This window comes from Vulpes lagopus, chromosome 2 (assembly GCF_018345385.1).
Source record: "Vulpes lagopus strain Blue_001 chromosome 2, ASM1834538v1, whole genome shotgun sequence".
NCBI lineage: Eukaryota > Metazoa > Chordata > Mammalia > Carnivora > Canidae > Vulpes > Vulpes lagopus.
Window position 1 is genome coordinate 104,788,357 of NC_054825.1, and position 22,069 is coordinate 104,810,425.

The 22,069-nt window shown below is 37.0% G+C and overlaps 1 protein-coding gene across 5 annotated transcripts in view; it reads right to left on the reverse strand.

Moving 5' to 3' along the window:
* Positions 1-22,069, reverse strand: part of SERAC1 (serine active site containing 1) — a 71,975-nt gene that overhangs the window by 43,919 nt on the left and 5,987 nt on the right. Inside the window, exons 1-5 of one of the 5 annotated variants that reach the window (XM_041746257.1) lie at positions 7,701-7,755; positions 7,204-7,291; positions 6,765-6,856; positions 4,241-4,277; positions 1,613-1,749 (exon numbers count right to left, since the gene is read on the reverse strand). In XM_041746257.1, the coding sequence (XP_041602191.1) occupies positions 1,613-1,749; positions 4,241-4,277; positions 6,765-6,856; positions 7,204-7,256 (319 nt within the window). In that variant the 5' untranslated portion in view covers positions 7,257-7,291; positions 7,701-7,755. Of the gene's footprint in view, positions 1-1,612; positions 1,750-4,240; positions 4,278-6,764; positions 6,857-7,203; positions 7,486-7,700; positions 7,762-22,069 lie in introns of those variants that run through there. The other 4 variants (XM_041746259.1, XM_041746256.1, XM_041746258.1 and 1 more) reach the window with 4 other exon arrangements.

Here is a 22,069-nt window from a genome sequence, read left to right on the forward strand (position 1 = left end):
GTTTGACATTGCATTTGATTTTTTATATAGTAATTGACATGTGCCAGGGCAATGATGGATTGGAATCTACCCCCGATTGTGAAACATAACGAATAAATTTTGCTTACTTATCACTTATTCCTATTGAACAAGGGTGCCAGATTCATTTAGCTAAACTGATTCCAAAGAGTAGAAGTATGTTGACTTCACCTAATTTCAAAATGCTTATTTCTGCATAGGTGGAGTACTTCTTACAATTTAAAAAATGATCTGTTTTGAAGGTAAAATCGACAAATCTTGAAATTAAAAAAGGCAAAATATGTGCGGGAGCCAAAAATCATAAATCAAGAATTTGGGAAGTGAAGACTGGAAGCTTGCTTACATTAAATTCGGAAAAACTTTTATACTTTTTCTGTAAATATTTTTAAAAAAAAAAAAAAACTGAATCAGAATAGCCACATTTGGAACACTTTCTGTTAGTCAATATTTTTAGATAGTTAGAACCTGGTCCTAAGCCTAAAGTGGGCTTGATTCTGGAAAGTAAATCTTTTCACAACTGCCTCGATGCACAGAAAGCTTTTTAAAAATAGACACTCTAAGGTCTTTTGTTCGCATGGTCACACACTGATGCTTAGATGTTCCAGTATCTAATATGGCCACAGTAGTCTTGATAACCAAAGTCATTTTTCCCATCTTTAGGAAACTACACCAGAACAACAATATCCAACAGATCTCAAGCTACTGTGTGTGTGAATGAACATTACGTTTTGTTTCATCCCTGAATGCTGTACATCAGTTTTGGATTGTATACTGTGTTTGTGTATTTATGCTTTGATTCATAGTAACTTCTCATGTTATGGAATTGATTTGCATTGAACACAAACTGTAAATAAAAAGAAATAGCTGAAAGAGCAAAAAAAAAAATTAGAAAAGGAAGAGTAGAACCTGTCCCACTGAGAGAACATAATGTAGTAACAAGGCAAGGTTATTTTGGCCAACAACGTAGGACCAGGCAGCTGTAAGTCAAAGGTAGTGACTCACCACGCTACCCATACCTTGATGAAAAGATATGCCTCTGCTCTAAAAGTTCATGTTCATCAAGCAACTGTCTGGTTACTAATTAGGTTACCTTGTGACCTAAACACAGAGAAGAAGAATGTTCCGACTAGTAAAGACAGTTTTTCCAGCCTCTATGACAGATTTTTTTCCCCTCTGTTAATAAATTGGTATCCAGATTTATGAATCCATGTCATGATTTTAGTTGGCATGAATAAATACCTTGAAGCAAAAATATGTCTACGCTAAGTGACAAAATCATGTTTTTATACTTGCCAAATTGAGGGCCAGCCTCTAAATTGACCTCCACTAAAGTGTGGAATTCTAAGTTTAGACTAAAATAGTCAGCTAGTCTTCACATCACTAGGTTACAGGAGAGTCGCAAAACTGTATTAAATATGGAAGTCCAAAGTTTGGTCTTCAATGATTCTTTAGGAACTTGGTTCTCACAGGATTTGTTGACTCTTAAAATTAGCTGATCCTACCTTGTTAATATCATGTTTTAAATACTCATTTTAAAATTTAATAATTAGCTTCCATTTTTCACAGAAGTGGGATGACTTTACCATAAACTTACCATAATTTTCTCTTTTATCTAAAGAAACTGTTTGCAGATATATATAGGACTTCATTTTTTCTCTTTCTACTACTTGAGTATCTAATGTCAAAGACTTCTTCAGGGCCAGAATTTCATATGTAAGAAATAAAGAACCGCTGAAAAAGAAACAAAAAATCATCATAAATACATGATCTAACAGTAACACAAGAGCCACTTTTTTTTTTTACATGACATAATAACAGAATTACATTGATTATGGAGCTCTTTAGATTACCAAGTATCACATAAACTGAATGGCTCAATCTGCACAACAGTTGAGGTCTTAAACCTATAGATTGAAATTAACATTTGCTACAAATGGTGAAAAAAGGTTAAAAGGCAGCATTTTCCAAAAAAGGATGGGAAAAATAAGTGCTTAGTAAACACTGAAATGTTTTTTGAATGAGAAGTTTTATATACACTATCAATGTGCACCCCATAACAAACACAAATCTGCTCAGCATATACCCTAATGATTGAGCCAGTCTTTCTTATTAAGCTTTTTGTCACGGAATTTTTCATTCTTCTTATTGGGAAACATAATATACACACCATAATGTACATACAGCATACACCATATTTATATACATATGTATAAATGTGTGCACACTTTCCCTTTAATTAATAATAATTAGAATACCTAGACAAACATAGATCAGTACCCCAGAAGCCCACAGTGTGTCCCTTCTGATCCTGACCCAGTCTCTCATCTCTTTAGCTAATTATTACTTTGACTTTTATTACAATAATGTCCTTGTTTCTCTTTAGTTTGCCATCTATACATGCAACAACAGAGTTTAGTTTTGTCTGTCTCTGGATTTCATCAGAATGGAATCACACTGTAAATATTCTTTGCTCAGCCTCTTGTTTGTGAGATTCATTTACAGTGTTACACGTTATCAGTGGTTCACACATTTATATTTCTATATGGTATGTGACTCAGCAATTGATGGATATACCACAACCTACCTTCTACCATAGATGGGCATTTAGGGAATTGCTAGTTTAAATCCATCACAAACAATCCTGTTACACATCTTATACAATTACACTGTACATATGTATGTTCCTCTAGGATTCTCAGCTAGAAGGAGAATTAGACTGTTGGGCAGTATACATACTATGCAACTTTATTAGATACTGCCAAACTGTTTTCTACAAAGTTTAGCCAATAGGTACTTCCATCTCCTAAAAGCTATGCCTAAAGTTAATTTTTAGATGTGAAATACAACATTCTTTGTTATGCACTCAAAGTGAAGAGGTTTTTTTTCCTTGTCAGACTGACCTACATATTCCCTAAATCCAGACACAAAAGCTGCAGTGTCTGGATTCAGGGCTTAGTAACATCAGTTATACTAAGCATTCTCCTGACCTTTGACTTACACTCTAAAGTTAAAGTACGTAAGACAGAAGAGGCAGACACTGGCCAGCACCACAACAGAAGGCTCTCAAGAATCCTCTCCTTTCTCGGAGAACTATCTGAGCACCCCAAAAGAGCAAATGCATTCAATATTTTTACTGTGCTTTCCATGAAAGGCAAAATTCTTTACTAGAAATCATGTTATTAACTTTCATTACATTCCTGACTATAATCATGAAATAGACAAAATACATTACTATATCTTTTGCCTGGAGGGCAGCCCAGGTGGCACGGCGGTTTAGCACCGCCTTCAGCCCAGGGCGTGATCCTGGAGACCCGGGATGGAGTCCCATGTCGGGCTCCCTGCCTGGAGCCTGCTTCTCCCTCTGCCTGTGTCTCTGCCTCTCTCTCTCTCTCTCTCTCTCTGTGTCTCTCATGAATAAATAAATAAAGGTCTTTAAAAAAATCCTTTAAAAAAAAAACTATATCTTTTGCCTGGAATGATTCAAAGGGAAAAGTCATCTATGTTTTGTCTTACATTAGTGTCATGGAGAAGTGTATGCATTTGTATAAAATGCCAAATGCATCTCCTTTATCATTTCAGCATCTAAGAGTTACATATGTATGTGTGTATATATATATACATATATATATGATCTCATACATATAATAGTGAAAAAGAGTAGTATTAACAAACACAGTGGAATAGTATTAGACACATATTAACATATACACTCCCCTTTAAAAAATAAGGGAAGACGGTCACTCCATTGATTAAGCATGCACTTCTGAAGAGCATGAGATGGAAGACATCAATCTACTGGTTTTCTTGGTCAGCCTCAATTTTCTTTCATGAGATCTCTATGGTCATTTAAAGGGTTTTCAAAAATAATTTTGGCTACTGTTAATTTTTACCTTTCTGATCCACATTAGAACCTACAAGATGTGATTTTGGGTATGTGAAAGCTAATTAGTGAGCACCTGCTCTGTATAGGTCAAGTGCTATCCTCAGACCAACAGTGCCCAGTGGATAGAATCCCTATCGCACCCTTGGATCCAAGATAAGACACTTCTCAGACAGTAAAGTAACTGAATCAAGACAACACTGAAGTGGTAAAACCAGTGATTAACTCACTTGTCTAATTCCAAAATTTATACATATTTGCCACCCCATCTCGTAAAATCACTTCCACTGAGATTTCCATTAGTACAAAGAAGCCAATTAATATTTCATAGCTGACACTTACCCTAAAATAAGTGATCCAGTAAACTTTATTATATTTCCTTCAAAAAGAAAGAAAAAAGGTCAGTATGATAAGTTTTAATTTTAAAATGTGACAGGAAATAGGCAACAGTGTCTCTACCTGTATTATATAATTGGATAAAAAGTTACTAATATTTTTCTATGAATATGATTAATTACTATCAACACAAGGCTTCCTATTCTTAGACACAGACAAACGAACCAATAAGCACTGGGTACAAAAATATATTCTGTATTTCACACTCATTCTCACTTCCTACTCTTCTCCCCTTCTTGTATCTCTTACTCTGTCATCCCCAACAAATCAGTAGAGACTGTAGTGCTACTGCAACACTGATGTTGACAGGCCTACAGTGCTTCCACTGAATGCAAGAGTCATGAAGCTAACTTGCCTTCTGACTCCTTCTAGTTCACAACCAATTAAATAAGGGAATGGGAAGAATTCTATCACTATTAGGATGATACTGTTTCTGAAGAAGGGACACAAAATGACTCTTCCAAAGGAATTATGTTACAGTTGGTAGTTAAGCACCATATGTATGTAGTCCCATTAAAAATACTGGTTACATGCTACGAGTTTACTTATCATTTTTTTTGTTTGGAACTTAGAAAACTCTTTTTTTTTTAATATCAAAAAAAAAAAAAAACCCTCCTAGTGGAAGACACAGCTAGCTGGCTGTTCAATATATGTAAGGCCCTTAATCCTTATTAACACAACCTAATTACTATCTAAAAGTATTCACAAATTCCTGACTCTTGCAGGTAGGGCTGGCTGTGCAACACAGTTGTAGCCCATCAGATATATATGAAAGCCTGTAAGTAGTAGTCCCTCCCCAAATAAAAAGACAAAACTTTGTAAGATGGCTTTTGGCCTTTCTCCCTTCTTAAAGTCTAGAGATTTAGTGACTATCTTGTGACCATGAGGACAATACAGATAACGTAGCAAGAAGACAGAAGAATTGCTAAACTGTGGTTCCTGCTTTAAACTGTCTCTATCTTGACATCCTGTTACATAAGAAAAAATGAAAATTTTACTAATTTAAACCACTGCAGTTAAATTTCTATTACACGCACTGAAGACAACCTTTACGGAATCATTACCCCATAATTATCAGATACTGCTACCTGCCTGCAAAACCCATATAATCTTTAACTTATTGGATGTGTAGAAGTAGCCCTTTGTCAGAGTTTCGACTTAGACTACTGAGAACACATTTATCCTCCCTACAGAGGGATAAGGAACTCACTCGATCAACCTCTCTATATATCAGGCAAGGGAGATGAACATTCCTCCCAAACTCCAAGACCATAGTAGTGGTTCCAGAACTGGGAAGGGGACAGTTCTGGGAGGTCTGCAGGGATGAGATCAGAAGTTGCAACAGGGCTTTGTGACTGCAACTTCTCTGGGATGTTTTTCCTTCTAACGTGGCTTCCTAGACTTCCCTGCATCCCTGGCCCAAACCTGTGGGCCCTGGGAGCATCTTGTTTCCTTCTCTACTTGTTATGTTTCCTTTTCACTGGGCCCTGGGAACAGAATATAGTCTCACAGCCTTCTGTCCTATCCTAAATTCACATTTTTGTTCTTTACAAATGATGAGAGAAGAAAAGCTCCTTTCTTTGTTCCAACCCTTCTTTTATATTTAAAACACAAAATCACAGAATTTTCTATATGAAACGGATCTATCCTAAAAAAAAGATCTTAAAGAACAAACAGAAACTCCATGAAAACAGGGACTCTGTCGTAATCCACATTGTATTCTCAGGGCCTAGAATAGTACCTGGCATATAGTAGATAGTAAATAAATAATTTGCCAAATGAATGAAAGATGATTATCTTCTCTTTTACAAATTAAGGTGAGGAATAAATAAGGTAAATATTTACAAGTAAAGATAGTAGATCAGCACTAGATCCTAACCTCCCACAGGACAAGCACAACATCTTCTTTGCCCATTGGTGAATTCCCAGAACCTAATACACGTGCCTGGCACCTTGTTTTGCAGAAACTTAATAATGAATGAGAATGTAATGATATTTGAGTTTGAAAGGATGAGCCTCAGGGCACCTGGGTGGCTCAGTTGGTAACTGTCAGCCTTCTGCCTTCAGCTCAGGTCCTAATCCCGGGGTCTTGGGATCAAGCCCCACATCAGGCTCCCGGCTCAGCGGGAGCAAGCTAAGCTCCCTCCCCTTCTCCCTCTCCTTCTCCCTGCCGCTCCCCCTGCTTGTGCACACTCTCTCTATTCTCTCAAATAAATAAAATCTTAAAAAAAACACACAAAAAAAAGGATGAGCCTGAATCTGACAGGAAACATATAGAAGACAAGATTCCCAAAAACAGGGGTATGCATGGCTCTGGGCCTACAAATTTGGGGTGCACTATTAGTACAAAAAAGACAGAAACAATTCTGAAATTTATCATGGATTAAGTAAGTTTTTGTGGGCCATGTGGGAAACTCGGCCATAATTCTATCAATGTTTCTTTAAGAAATACTGTTTAAACTGTACTCACTGATATCTCTCCAGTATGTGATACTTTTGAGTGGAGGAGTTGAGGTTCCTATTCTTCTGCAGCAGATGACACAATAAGCGGCCAGGGACATTCTATGTATTTAGAACAATTGTAACAAATTTAACTTGACAGCTAATTAAAAACATTTGACTATAAGAACATGCCACAATCACAGTGGATTATCTAAAGAGTTAGATTTTTCAAGACCAGGAAAAAAACTTTTCCATTAAAAAAATTTCATCCTTAAAAAAAACATATTAGAATAGTATCTTGTTAGAATAGTATCTTGTTATTCTTCTCCAAACTAAGTGCAACTGTGAACAATTATTAGGAACCAAGACATCGATTATTAACCAGAATGTCAATATATGAATTAAAAAAAATTTAGTATCTTTAAAAATATATATATGCATAGAGATAAATAGATATTTATATTTACCTTTGATGACTGAAGGCCCTACAGAAATGAAAAGCGCTCAAAATGAAAGACATACTTAGAACCCATGGAGGTATTTCTCCTCTAGCCCCTTCAGGATGATAACCAACAAAGTTTCAAATCTTTGTTAACTGTTGGCATCCTACCAGAGAAGAACTGTCGCTCAACTACTTCATTGACTGAGTAAAGATGATCGAAATATGATGCAATGGTTTCTAGAACAACTCAGTATTCTAGAATCATATCAGATTGTCTTTGGATAAGACTTATTTTCTTTTGCTTTTGCTACAAAGGAAAAGAAGAAAAGCGTATTGAGGGATTCATGTGAGAAAAGATCTTTTGGTTCAACATATATAAAGTCCTAGCAGCTTTACATGGATAAAGGGGAAATTACTTGGGGTGTGTGTGTGTGTGTGTGTGTGTGTGTGTGTGTGTGTATAATTAATGAGATATATATATATATTAAAAAATATGCTGGAGAAAACACAAAATAGGGGCACCTGGATGGCTCAGTCAGTTAAGCACCCGACTCTTGATCTCAGCTCAGGTCTTGATCTCACGGTTGAGTTCAAGTTCCACGTTGGGCTCTACATGGGGCGTGGTGCCTACTTAAAAAGAAGAGAGAAAAAAAAAAAAAGGAGAGAGAGATAACACAAAATAAAAAGCTTTTACGTTTTTTCTTGTAATTCCAGCGCATCAATTGGTGACTAAACAAACCGGTTTAGGCAAGAGGTAAATTTATAAAGGTCACTGTTTTAAAGGTCATTGTTTCTTCATTTCTCACTTGTTTACTCTTTTTTTTTTTTTTTTTAAAGATTTTATTTATTTATTCATGATAGTCACACAGAGAGAGAGAGAGAGAGGGAGGCAGAGACAGGCAGAGGGAGAAGCAGGCTCCATGCACCGGGAGCCCGACGTGGGATTCGATCCCGGGTCTCCAGGATCGCGCCCCGGGCCAAAGGCAGGCGCCAAACCGCTGCGCCACCCAGGGATCCCGATTTCTCACTTGTTTAATGGGTATCCATGAGACATAAGAATACTGGTGAGGACTGCAATGAAGTAGATGTTCATGAAACCAGGATAGAATCCAATGTAAACTACTTTGAATTTGTTTATAGATTTGCATTTTACTACAGGACAACTTAAGGAAAACAAAAGTACCTATTGCTTCTTTCAATCCTGACACCACAGAAGCAATTAACTATAAAACATTATACAAACACTCTTTGCTATTACTTCTCTGGCCTAAAAAGCTTCATATTGTTAACTTAAACATCCCCCACTCGCCACCACCGTAGTATGCTTCCTTCCTACTAAATCCTGAAAATAAATCTAAATCTACTGGAAATAGGTCCTCAACTAATTTCCTTCTGGGTTTCCTAGATGACATCACCTTTGCAGCTCTCTCCAGAATAAAAGGCTCCATTTCTTTCTTTTTTTCTTTTTTTTTAAGTATGTCTTGAAGCCAGCTCTTAACTAGCTTCATTCTTACTGGAGTTCAATTTGCCAACATATAGTATAACACCCGGTGCTCATCCCGCCAAGTACCCCCCTCAGTGCCCATCAACCAGTCACCCCACCCCACCCCCCGCCCACCTCTCTTTCCACTACCCCTTCTTCGTTTCCCAGAGTTAGGTGTCTCTCATGTTTTGGCACCCTCACTGATATTTTCACTCATTTTCTCTCCTTTCCCCTTTATTCCCATTCACTAAATTTTATAGTCCCCAAATGAATGAGACCATATAATGTTTATCCTTCTCCAACTGACTTATTTCACTCAGCATAATACCCTCCAGTTCCATCCACATTTAAGGCAAATGGTGGGTATTTGTCATTTCTAATGGCTGAGGAATATTCCATTGTATACATAGACCACATCTTCTTTATCCATTCATCTTTCGATGGACACCTGAGGCTCCTTCCACAGTTTGGCGATTGTGGACACTGCTGCTATAAACACTGGGGTGCAGGTGTTCTGGTGTTTCACTGCATCTGTATCTTTGGGTTAAATCCCCAGCAGTGCAATTGCTGGGTCGTAGGGCAGTTCGATTTTTAACTCTTTGAGGAACCTCCACACAGTTTTCCAGAGTGGCTGCACCAGTTCACATTCCCACCAACAGTGCAAGAGGGTTCCCCTTTCTCTACATCCTCTCCAACATTTGTTGTTTGCTCTCTTGTTTATTTTCACCATTCTCACTGGTATGGGGAACCCCGGGTGGCTCAGTGGTTTAGAGCTGCTTTCGGCCCAGGGCATGATCCTGGAGTCCCAGGATCGAGTCCCACGTCGGGCTCCCTGCATGGAGCCTGCTTCTTCCTCTGCCTGTGTCTCTGCCTCTCTCTCTCTCTCTCTCATGAATAAATAAGTAAATAAAATCTTTTAAAAAATTAAAAAATAAATTTTCAAAAAAAAAAAGGCTCTATTTCTTACTCTCTATTTCCTCAGAGTTCTTAATGACTTCTCAGCTCTCCAGCCCCAAATAACCTTCCATCCCTCACTTGTCTGGGAGTGAGCAGCCAGTCCTGTGACTATTCTTCCCTCCCCACACATCATTCTGCCTCCTTCCTCAACAGTACTAAACTCCTTTTTTTTTTTTTTTAAGATCTATTTATTGAGAGAGAGAAACTCAAGCAGACTCCACATTGAGCATGTAGCCTGATGCAGGCCCAAACCCATGACCCTGAGCAGAAACCAAAAGTCAGATGCTTCAAATGAGCACACCACCCAGGTACCCCTAGAACCCTCCTCTTTCTAGTAGCCTGCAACCCTAACCTGAAACATGTGCTTTCTTTATTTTTACACACTGACAGCCAAAATGGGGTACAGGGGAGGGGGCGGGGAGTGGTTCAGGGAGAAAAAAAGATAAATTGGGAGTGGGCTCTCAGAATCATTTCTGCTGTTCTCAATCAGTTCTCTCCTGATCCCACAATGACAGCTATAAATGACCGATATACGCTTCTAAGTTTCCTCCCCACCTCCATCCTTTCAAATGATCTTGTCTCTTATTTGACTGAGAAACTTAAAACTATGATCTGCTTCACCTTCTGCCCCCTTACCTACAAGCAAGGATATATCCAGGTATTGAGGGGTTTAACATTTATTCAAATGGGGTGGGGGCTTTTAAAAAAAAAAACAAACACAAAAATACCAAATTAGGTGCTAAAATGAAAGTTACTTAGGATGTGAAAAAATATCACAATAAATGACTGGAATCTTAGAAATTTTTATATCTTTCTTCTGAGATTTTGTTAGACAAGTGTCAGATACACTTGTACAGAAAAGTTTTTGGATCTGGGATTCCCTTTCCTCCCAGGACATTATAACCCCTAGTAACTCACAGCACTCAAAGAGGCCCATGCAAGTAAGGTACCTTAAAGCATAAGATTCATAACTTCCTGGTAAATCCATCTTGGCCTACAAATGTATATTCATCTAAATTCATCTACTGCCTTTTCCACATTCCAAATGGATCTTCTGCACTGGTCTCCCAGTTTCTGAGGAAAAGATCTCATTCCCTTTCCAAGGGGAAATCTTATTCTAGGTCTCCTTTCTTTCACTTCCAGAGGGATCTTGATCCATTAAGTAACTGCTTTTCTCTTCCTAATCCTCACTCCCTTTCTTTCAGCTCTTTCTATTCCTCCTCCCTAAATACTGGATTTCCAATGTTCTCCTCTCAAAGCAAAAACAAAAAAACCAATTAATGGGGGGTTTGGGGGACCCTCTCTTGATCCAAGTGCCTCTTCTCTCACCTTCCTTCCTAAGATTCTTTCTCCAGTGTTCTTCTCTAGCACTGACACGGTGCTCCCTAAGGTCACCAGTAAATGACATCTTTGTTCCTACATCCACTTTTCAGTCATCATTTTGCTTTTTCTGAAGCATTTCATTTCTCTCTCCTTCTCTAGATTCTATGATTCCCTGTCTTCTAGTTTTACTCTTACATTTCTGGCTGCTCCATCCCATTACTCATTCAACAAACATTTACTGAGCACTTATTATTTGTCAAGGATGTAAACCTGAGATGTGAATAAGACAGCAGAGCCCTTGTCCTTACGGAGTTCTGCAGGTGGCTTTGCTGTCTCCACCTGGCCTTTAAGTACTAGTGTCCCAGGGGCTTCCATCTATGCTTCCCCTTTTTCTCTCATGTTACACTGAGTAATTTCAGTTTTTTTTCCTCACAAAGGTCTACCATAAGCTTGTGATTCCCAAATTTCTATAACTAATCCGGATCTGTCGCTAAGCTGCAGGTGCATACATATTCAACTGCCTAATGCATATTTCTTTTGTTTTGTTTTTAAAGATTTTATTTATTTACTCATGAGAGAGAGAGAGGCAGAGACATAGGCAGAGAGAGAAGCAGGCTCCATGCAGGGAGCCTGATATGGGACTCAATCCTGGGACTCCAGGACTACGCCCTGGGCTGAAGGCAGATGCTTAACCGCTGAGCCATCCAGGGATCCCCCTAATGCATATTTCTGCTTTGAAGTACCACAAACACCTAAAATCCAGAATGTCTAAAATCAAATAGTCACATTCTTAAAACCAAATATCCCAAGACCATTTTTAATACCAGACCATGGCTTCCTCCCTGATTAGAAAAGAGTCTTCCATACACTAAAGTCTAATCTACCTAGGGTTGATTTCTGGACAATTCTGCTCCACTAATCTATTTGTCTAAACTTTTATCAGGGAAATAACACCTTTCCTAATTCCTTTAAGAATTAAAATAAGTACCTTTTTTTTAAAGATTTTATTTATTTATTCATGAGAGACACAGAGAGAGAGAGAGAGAGAGAGAGAAAGAGAGAGAGGTGCACAGACACAGACAGAGGGAAAAGCAGGCTCCCCGCAAGGAGCCCGATTCAGGACCCGACCCCAGATCCCGGGATCACACCCTAAGCCAAAGGCAGATGCCCAACCACCGAGTCACCCAGGCATCCCTAAAATAAGTATCTTTAAAATAAGCCTTAGGCTTCTAGAGTGAGCATTCCCATCCCATTCTATTTAGGATTATCTCGGTTACTGGATTTTGATTGGAACTGAATTGAATTTACAGATTCATTTGGGAAGAACTGATTTTATATGGAGTCCCTCCATTCATGAAAAGTTACATCTTTAATTTTTTTTTAGGTCTTTTGTAATTTTCTTCACAAGGGTCAAACATTTTTCCTTTGTGCTTTTTCCTTTCATGGGAAATACATACACAAATGTATAAAATGTAGAGAGAGAAATCAAGAGAATCCCATCAGCTTCAAAAATCAACACGTGGCCAATATTGTTTCATCTATACCTGCTCTGTCCAAATAAATTTCTATATGATAGATATTTCCTATATCTGTACTACCAGTGAGAAAATACAGAGTGTGATTAAGGAACTAAAATTTTTATCTTATTTTTTTTAAGATGTTTATTTATTTATTCATGAGAGACACAGAGAGAAGCAGAGACATAGTCAGAGGGAGAAGCAGGCTCCATGCAGGAGCCCGATGCGGAACGCGATCCTGGAACTTCTGAGCCAAAGGCTCAACCGCTTGAGCTCAACCACTTGAGCCACTCAGGTGTCCCTGTCTTATTTATTTTTAATTTAAATAGCTACATGTGGCTACTGGACTGAACAGGGAAAGCTATACCAAAAACCACATTCATTTTCCATCACCACCCCACCCCTTTATCTTGAAGCAAATCCAAAATATCTAATAACTTAACCTTATATTTCCTTAAAAAATTAACTACCATATGTCAAAACAAATATCATCCAATATCCAATGAGTGTTTCAATTGTTTAATAAACTTTTATTTTACTTAGCATTGGTTTATAACTGTTTTATTTGGATTTTCCTCTTTTTGAATTTGTCTTGATAATATCCATTTTTCAAGAAAATAGGTAAAGTTTTCAAAATCATTAGCATAAAATTGTTTATGCTATTTTAGTTTTTCATGCCTAAAATTGCCTACTTTTTGTGTTCTTGACATTGCTTATTTGTGCTTTTTTTTAACTTTTGAGCAATCTTGTAGAAATTTATTAATTGAAACATGTATTAACTTTTTATTATCTATTGGTTTTGCGAATCATCTCTATTTTATTTTCTATTTCTACTCTTCATTATTTCTTTTTTCTTTCTTTCTTTCTTTCTTTTGGTTCATTCTGTCCTTTTCTTAACTTCTTTAAAATAATGCATAACTAATATATTAGGGACATTTCTTAATCTTTCATAAATGAATTTAAGATGATAAATTCACCTTTAAATTTTGCTTTACCTAAATTTCACAAGTCCTGATATTGCCACCATGACTGCCTCCAATTCATGGGTTGTTTAGGGTTGTTTTTAGTTTCCAAACATATGAAATTTCTAAAGATTTATTATTATTATTATTATTGTATTAGGTAGCTCATATTCTTTGGAATTGCGGAGACTTGTTTTGCTACCTGGTAATAATCAATAGCTATAAATGTATCACACAAACTTATTCTTACTTATGGCAGAATTTAGTTATATTCATTATAACAAGTTTGTTAATTATGTTGTTAAGTTTCCATAGTCTTACTAATCTTTCTCTATGATCTACACAGCACCTGAGAGAGGTTTTTAACAACCTTCATAGTGGCTTGTGCATTTGTCAACCTCCCCTTGTAGGTATCCATATTTCTTTAAATTATATATTCATTCAACAACTATTTCTCTAAGTCCCTATGAACCAGGAGTGTTCTAGGCACTAGAGACATAGCAATAAGCATGAAAACCTATGTCCTTGCCTTCATATATCTTACACTCTATTGCAGAACTCCCCAATCGGTGAGTCAAATTAATACTATCATTTGTCATGATGTGAAAAGATGTCATTATGCATGTGCAAATTCATGATTAGGACCAAACCACCTGATTCATCATCATATATGCATCCTTGTTATTAATATTTATTGCCTTAAATTCTATTTCATATAATAACAGTATTTCCTTAACAAGCATTTAACTCTCATATTTTCCCCATCATGCTTATAATCTTTTGGTATCATTTATATTGAATTTCAAAATTGTCTTTTAATAAATTAACCCACTTACATTTATCGTGTGTTGGATAGATCAAGTTTTACTATCCTTTAACTGATTTAAAGCTATACTATTTTTTAAGAAAATAACTGCATTTTAAACATGCTATATAAAGTGTAACTTTAAGCAATGCTGTATCCTTCCGAATGAGTTGTTTTTAAAAACAGTCTAAGTATCTACCAACATTTTTGCCAATTTCTTTCCTTACCATTGGTTTTTACCTCTACAACTTCCTTCTGGGTTCAAATCACTCATGATGAAGTTATATCTTTTGGTAGTTCTTTCATAAAGAACCTACATGTAGTTAGCACTTTCAATCTTAGCATGTCTGAATATGTTATATTTCTTTTCTTTTTTTTAATAAATTTATTTTTTATTGGTGTTCAATTTACCAACATACAGAATAACACCCAGTGCTTGAATATGTTATATTTCAATCTCTTTCTTAAAACATAGTTAGCCGGGTTTAGAATTCTAGATTAACAGGTGGTTTCCTCCAGCACGTTAATAATATTTCCACTGATATTTCATCTAGTATTTCTTGTTGCTCATGAGAAATCCACTGCAAGCCTAATTTTTGTTTCTTCATAGGCAAAAATAATAAAGACGTTAAAAATGTTCTCTGTAGTACCATGCTCCCTAGTGTCAAATTCAGCTCCCCTAACAACCTGTACTGACTGTATGTTTTATAATACTTTGACATTTTGAGGTCCTCAGTACCCAGATGACTACCTCTTCCAGATTTGGCTAATTTCTAGAAATTGTAAACAACTTGCTTATAGTACATATTTCATATGCAAGCCAACCAATCTATTATAGTCTACTCTCAAACACCTCCCTATCACACACCAAGTCAATATTCCCTCTGCCCTGTATCAATGCAGGACCAAGTATCAAATAACTAGGGATCACCTTTGTAGCCTAGAACCTATCAAAATTATTCAAACTATCCAATCCTAAACTTGTTCAGTTTGCCTATTATCTCATCCATTCCTTCCCACAAATACCATAACAAAGGCTCTGGCCCACAGTTTCCCCTCAATTTTACCCCTGACCAATCCTGACCCTTCTCCATGTGGTCCTATATAGTGTGGTGTAGCCCCTCCTCTTGGGGACTATAAATAATAATAAGCTCTTCTCTTAATGCAGTCACCTCTGCCATCTTAAAATACATGATTAAAACAAAATCCTGGGTATATTTTAAAATACAACCAGACATAGGATTATGGGCTAGTTAATTAACCTCTGTGTCTCACTTTCCTTTAGGACTAGTTTAAAAGGTTATTATATTATATGAGCTAAAACACGTAAAGCACATAGAATAGTACCTATTTCAAGTTAAGTGCTTAATAAATGTTATTTATTGTGATCATGATTATTATATTCCACCTGGCAAGGGTTTTTAAATTTTTTTAAGAAGATTTTCTTTATTCATTTGAGAGAAAGAGAGCACACACGTAAGTGGGGGAGAGGCAGAAGAGGAGGGAGAGACAAACTCCCCACTAAGCTGGGAGCCTGAGGTGGGGCTCAATCCCAGGACCCAGAGATCACGACCTGAGCTGAAAGCAGACACTTAACTGACTGAGCCACCCAGGCACCCCCATCTGGTAGTTTTAAAATCTATTTTTGATATTTTTAAACTTTTCTACTTTTATGTCTGGGTATGCGTTTGTTTTTATACATCCTGCTCAAGATCTGGTGTGTTCCTTCAATCTTAAGAACTTGTAATTTTCTTCATTTCTGCAATATTCATGACAATTATCACTTTGTCCTCCATTCAATTTTTTCCTTCTGATCAATTAAATGTATGTTAGACTTTCTTATTCTGTTTTCTAAACTTCAATTTCTTCCATACTTTCTTCCTTTTTCTCTCTGACATGGATTAAGAAAGAGCCCCAAATCTATCTTCCAATTCATGAATTGTGTTTTTTAGCTGTAGTTAGCCTGCCATTCACTCTATTCACTATTTCACTAACTTTTTTAATTTCTAAAATTTCTAGTTGGCTCACCTTCATACTTGCCTGCTCTTTTGACACACTATTCTGTTTTAGTCTTCCAGTATGGCAGAGTTTCTTAGGTGGCCACAAGTTATTCCTTTTCCTATTTCCATGTTTTTTGGTAGTAAACTCCTATACTGACTCTGGACTGGCCTTATACCTGACTTTGGCCATAAGATCGTAGAAAAATGATGCAGGCAGAGACCTGAGATGCACTTGCATTGAGGCTTCCGTTATTGCTGCTCTTGGGAACCCATGACCACCATGTGAAGGTGCCCACATTAGTCTGCTGGATGATAAGAGAAATGTTGCCCAATATCCCGATTAGTCCAGCAACCAATACTAACTGAAAGCACCAACTGCCAGGCATGTGAGGCCATCCCAGACTAATTCACTCCTAGCTGACCCTACAAACCTCATTTCTAACCTTTTGACTGGGAAGCAATAATAAAAAGGTTGTTTTAGCTATTTGGCTTTGGGGTAGTTTAAAATGCAATAAATAGCTAACTGATACATATGGTTTCTAAACCTTCCTTTACACTTTAAACATAGTATAAAGTTTGTCTGTTGGAACTACTATTTCTAATAATTAGGGCTGGTTATCCTTTTTGGTAATCTGTTTGCTTAAATTTTTTGTAATCTTTGATTAAGAGGTCATCTTCAGTAGGAATATTTTCTACAAGAGTCCTATATGCTCTGAGCCATAGCAGACTTTCAAATTTTCTCAAAATATAAAAGGTATTACTAATTTACAGATTTCTCAACTTGGATTCCCAGCATTATAAGGACAGTGTCAATTCAAACCCCACAAACATAAGTGGTGTATACTTAGAGTTCCAATTTCCACTCTTTCATGTTCCTGGTAAAAAGTTTCCAATGCTATATCTATAGTCTAATGGGAAGAAATCTTCTAATCCCTAACTCCTTGAAGGTATATGCCTTTCGGTATCATCTTTAACTCTACATGCGTGGTAGGTCCAAGTAATTAAGTTCTCCATCAGTTTCTAATAATCCTGTAAATTCTTCAACCTTCCCTCAGTGCTATGACTTTCTTCTGAGTTTCTTTTTCTCCTCCTTCTCACAATTCCAAGTCCTATTACATTTTAACTAAAGTTTTCATGTATGTGAAAGAAGCAGAGGGTTCTGCCTGGAAGTAAAAGTAATTTTTTAAATCTAAGCACATTTTCCCTCGCTTCAAATCTTTCAATAATTCCTCATTGTCTAAATCAGTATCTCTTAAAAATTGTTCTCAGTTTCAGAGGAAAAGTAACAATTTTGTTCATACACATTGTTTTTCATTTTAAGGTGATTTAGATATGATAATACCCTGTTAAATGTTCAAAGTTTTGACAATGTAATCAAACCAAAATATAAAAACACTCTTACCAATCCAAACATTTTTGTGCCCTTTTGTTATCAAATCTCTTTGATACCAGTTTTGGAAACCACTGATTTGTTTTCCTGACCCTAGTTTTACCTTTGCAAGAAAGTCATATAAATGGAAACATACAGGACGTAGCCTATAAGTCTGATTTCCTTTACTTAGCAAAAAGCAATTGAGAATTATCTGTGTTGTTATATCAGTAATTCATTCTTTTTACTGGCTAGTATTATTCCATACATGGATATTACTGGTTTGTTTATACATTCCCCAGCTGAGGGATATTTGGGTTGTTTCAGCTATAAACATTTGCATAGTTTTTTTTTTTTTTGTATGAACATAAATTTTCATTTCACTTGGATAATAATCTAGATGTGAGTCAAACATAAATGTATTTTAACTTTATAAGAAACTGCCAAACTTTTCCAAACCGGATGTACCATTCTGTATTCCACCAATAAATTATTGGAGTTCCAGGTGTTCTGTAACTTGATTCATACTTGATATGGTCAGTTGCTTTTATTTTATTCATTCTAACAGGTGTGTAGTAATAGCTCATTATATATTTAACTTGCATCTCATCAATGATCAATGATATTAACACCTTTTCATGTGTTTATCTGTCACCTTTATTTTTTCCCTTTTTACTTTAAAAAAAATTATTTAAATTGAATTTAGTTAACATTTAGTGTATTATTTAGTTTCCAGGGTAGAATTTAGTGATTCATAGTTGCATATTTTTTTAATGTTTTTTTTTTTATGATAGAGAGAGAGAGAGAGAGAGAGAGAGAGGCAGAGACACAGGCAGAGGGAGAAGCAGGCTCCATGCACTGGGAGCCTGACGTGGGATTCGATCCCGGGTCTCCAGGATCGCGCCCTGGGCCAAAGGCAGGCGCCAAACCGCTGCGCCACCCAGGGATCCCCTGATTCATAGTTGCATATTACATCAAGAGCTCTCCTTAATGCCCATCATCCAATTACCCCATCTTCTCAACCAACTTCCCTCCAGCAACCCTCATTTTGTTTCCTATAGTTAAGTCTCTTATGGTTTGCCTCCCTTCCTGTTTTTATCTCATTTTATTTTTCTTTCCCTTCCCCTATGTTCATTTGTTTTGTTTCTCAAATTCCACAATTAGTGAAATCATTTGGTATGTCTTTCTCTGACTTATTTCACTGGCATAATAACCTCTAGTTCCATCCACCTCATTACAAATGGCAAGATTTCATTCTTTTTTGATGGCTGAGTGATATTTCAGTGTGTGTGTGTGTGTATACATATGTATACACACACACACACACACACACGGGCAGCCCCAGTGGCGCAGCGGTTTGGCACCTCCTGCAGCCTGGGGTGTGATCCTGGAGACCAGGGATCGAGTCCCACATTGGGCTTCCTGCATGGAGCCTGCTTCTCCCTCTGCCTGTGTCTCTGCCTTTCTCTCTCTCTCTCTGAATAAATAAATCTTAAAAAAAAATTTTATATATATCACATCTTCTTTCTCCATCCATCAATGGACACCTGGCTCTTTCCATATTTTGTATCTGCCATCTCTATTCTTTTTTTTTAATTTTTTTTTTATTTATTTATGATAGTCACAGAGAGAGAGAGAGGCAGAAAACAGGCAGAGGGAGAAGCAGGCTCCATGCACCAGGAGCCCGATGTGGGATTCGATCTCGGGTCTCCAGGATCGCGCCCTGGGCCAAAGGCAGGCGCCAAACCACTGCGCCACCCAGGGATCCCCGCCATCTCTATTCTTTAGTGAAGAGTATATTAAAATCTTTTGCCCGTTTTTAATAAGATTGTTTGCTGGGGATCCCTGGGTGGCTCAGCGGTTTAGCGCCTGCCTTTGGTCCGGGGCGCGATCCTGGAGTCCCGGGATCGAGTCCCACGTCAGGCTCCTGGCATGGAGCCTGCTTTTCCCTCCTCCTGTGTCTTTGCCCCTCTCTCATAAATAAATAAATAAATAAATAAATAAATAAATAAATAAATAAATAAATAAATATTTAAAAAAAGATTTTAAAAAAGTGTTTTCTTATTGAGTTTTGGGAATACTGTATATATATGCTGGATAAAAGATCTTTGTTAAAAAAAAAAAAAAGATCTTTGTTAGATATACAATTTGCAAATATTTTCTTCCAGTCTATGGCTTGTCCTTTCATTCTCTTAACTGTGTTTTTAGAAAGCAATAATTCTCAATTTTGACAAAGTCAAATTAAACCATCTTTACTTTATGAATGCTTTTGCTGTTGCACAAAAGAAATCCTTGCCTAACTCAGGGTCACCAAGATAGTCCCCTATACCTTTCCTTACAAGATTTATAGTTTTAGGTTTTTACATTTACACTTATATAATCCATTCTAAGTGAATTTTTATATACGGTGAAAAGTATTGGCCAGAGTTGTTCTTTTTACAAATAAATATGCAATTTTTTTACAAATAAATATGCAATTTTTTCAGAATCATTTGTTGAAAAGACTATCATTTCCTCGTTTAATTGCCTTTGCATCCTTGCCAAAAAATAATTGTGTAATGGCCATGTGTATACACGACTACTACTATATATTGTTTCATTAATCTATATGTTGACCCAATTATTATATTGACTTCCTTTTTGACCCACAGAATATTTAGAAGTGTGCTAATTTCCAAATATTTGGTTACTTCCAGGTATCTCTGATTTTTAGCTTAATTCCACTGTGGCTGGAGAAAAGGCTTTTTATATTTTCAATTCTTTTAAAACTTGGTTTGTTCTATGGCACAGAATATGGTCTATCTTGGTGAATGTTTCATATGGACTTGAATGTACATTCAGTTGTTTTGGGGCAGAAAGTTATACAAATGTCTACTAAATCAAGTTGGTTGACAGTGTTTTTCAGGTCTTCTCCTTTCTGACTTTATGTCAGCTCATTCTGTTGATTACTAACATAGCAGTAAACCATTAAAGTCCCTTATAGCTAAATTAAGGAGTCTGAAGTTTACCTTGAATTATAGGAAGCTGTTGGGGGATTAACCTTAAGAAATGGAGTAACATGGTAAAAAAAAATTTTTTAACTTGACAAGACTGCGAATAGTCTGGAGAAAAGCCAAAGCAGCAGTGGCGAAAAACTAATAGAGACGCCTTTAATGATAATCAAGGAGAAACGTGTACTTGATTTAAAGCAGCCACTCGGGGATCCCTGGGTAGCTCAGCGGTTTAGCGCCTACCTTTGGCCCAGGGTGCGATCCTGGAGTCCTAGGATCGAGTCCCACGTCGAGCTCCCAGCATGGAGCCTGCTTCTCCCTCCTCCTGTGTCTCTGCCTCTCTCTTTCTCTATCATAAATACATAAATAAATCTTAAAAAAATAATAAAGCAGCCACTCTGGGATGCCTGTGTGGCTCAGTGGTTGAGCATCTACCTTTGGGCTCAGGTCATGATCCTGGGGTCCTGGGATCGAGTCACATATCAGGCTCCCCATGAGAAGCCTGCTTCTGTCTCTGCCTCTCTCTCTCTCTCATGAGTGAATAAAATCTTAAAAAATAAAATAAAATAAAGCAGCAGCTCTGAGAAAAATGACCTAACAGATTTAGAAACTATTAAGAAAACAGATTCTAATAACCACTTGAAAAAGGTGGAGAATAATGAATAACAGGGAGATGGTTATAGTTCTCAGTTTCTGGTTTGGAATACTGGGGTATACAGGGGTTATACAGGTAACATTTACCAATATAGGGAAATACAAGAACAGAAATTAATTTGGGAAGGATAAACCCCAATTTCATATGCTAAGAGTAAGGTTCCTTTACAATATTCACAGAAGATGTCCACTAAATTATATGGGTTCGGCAGATAGGTCTAAGCTATACAGATTTGAGTCATTAGCACATATCATTAATTGAAAGTATTTGTTGGGGTGAATTTATTAAAGAATAGTGTATAAAAAAGTCCTTCTAAAAATGCATTTTAGGATTATCAGATTATGAAAATGCAGATTCTAAGTCACTATTTTATTTTTATTTTTTGAAAAGCACTTGTTAGCATTTAATGAACTTCCCCCTATGTGGCTTCAAGCTACTAGAACACAGGCGCCCCCCCCCCCCCCCACACACACACCCTTTATCTTCTCCTCAGCTTTTCTACGGAAGAATTTGGCTTTAGGCACTATTTTAGATTGAGTTTCTGTTTTTAGTCTCATAAGGCTGCAACCAAGATGTTAGCAGGGCTGCATTACTTATTGAAAGCTCTGAGCAAGAACTCAATTCCAGGCTCTTTCAGGGTGTTAGCAGAATTCTGTTCCATGCAGCTGTCAGAGTGAGGTCCTGGTTTCCTTGCTAGTTGTTTTCTGGGTGCCATCCTCTGGTCTTTGCAGGTAGCCTTCTACAGCTCAGAACCAGCAACAGTTCATCCTTTTCACATTGCCTTTTCTTCTGGCTCTTCTGCTCTCCTATTCTACTTTAAGGATCCATGT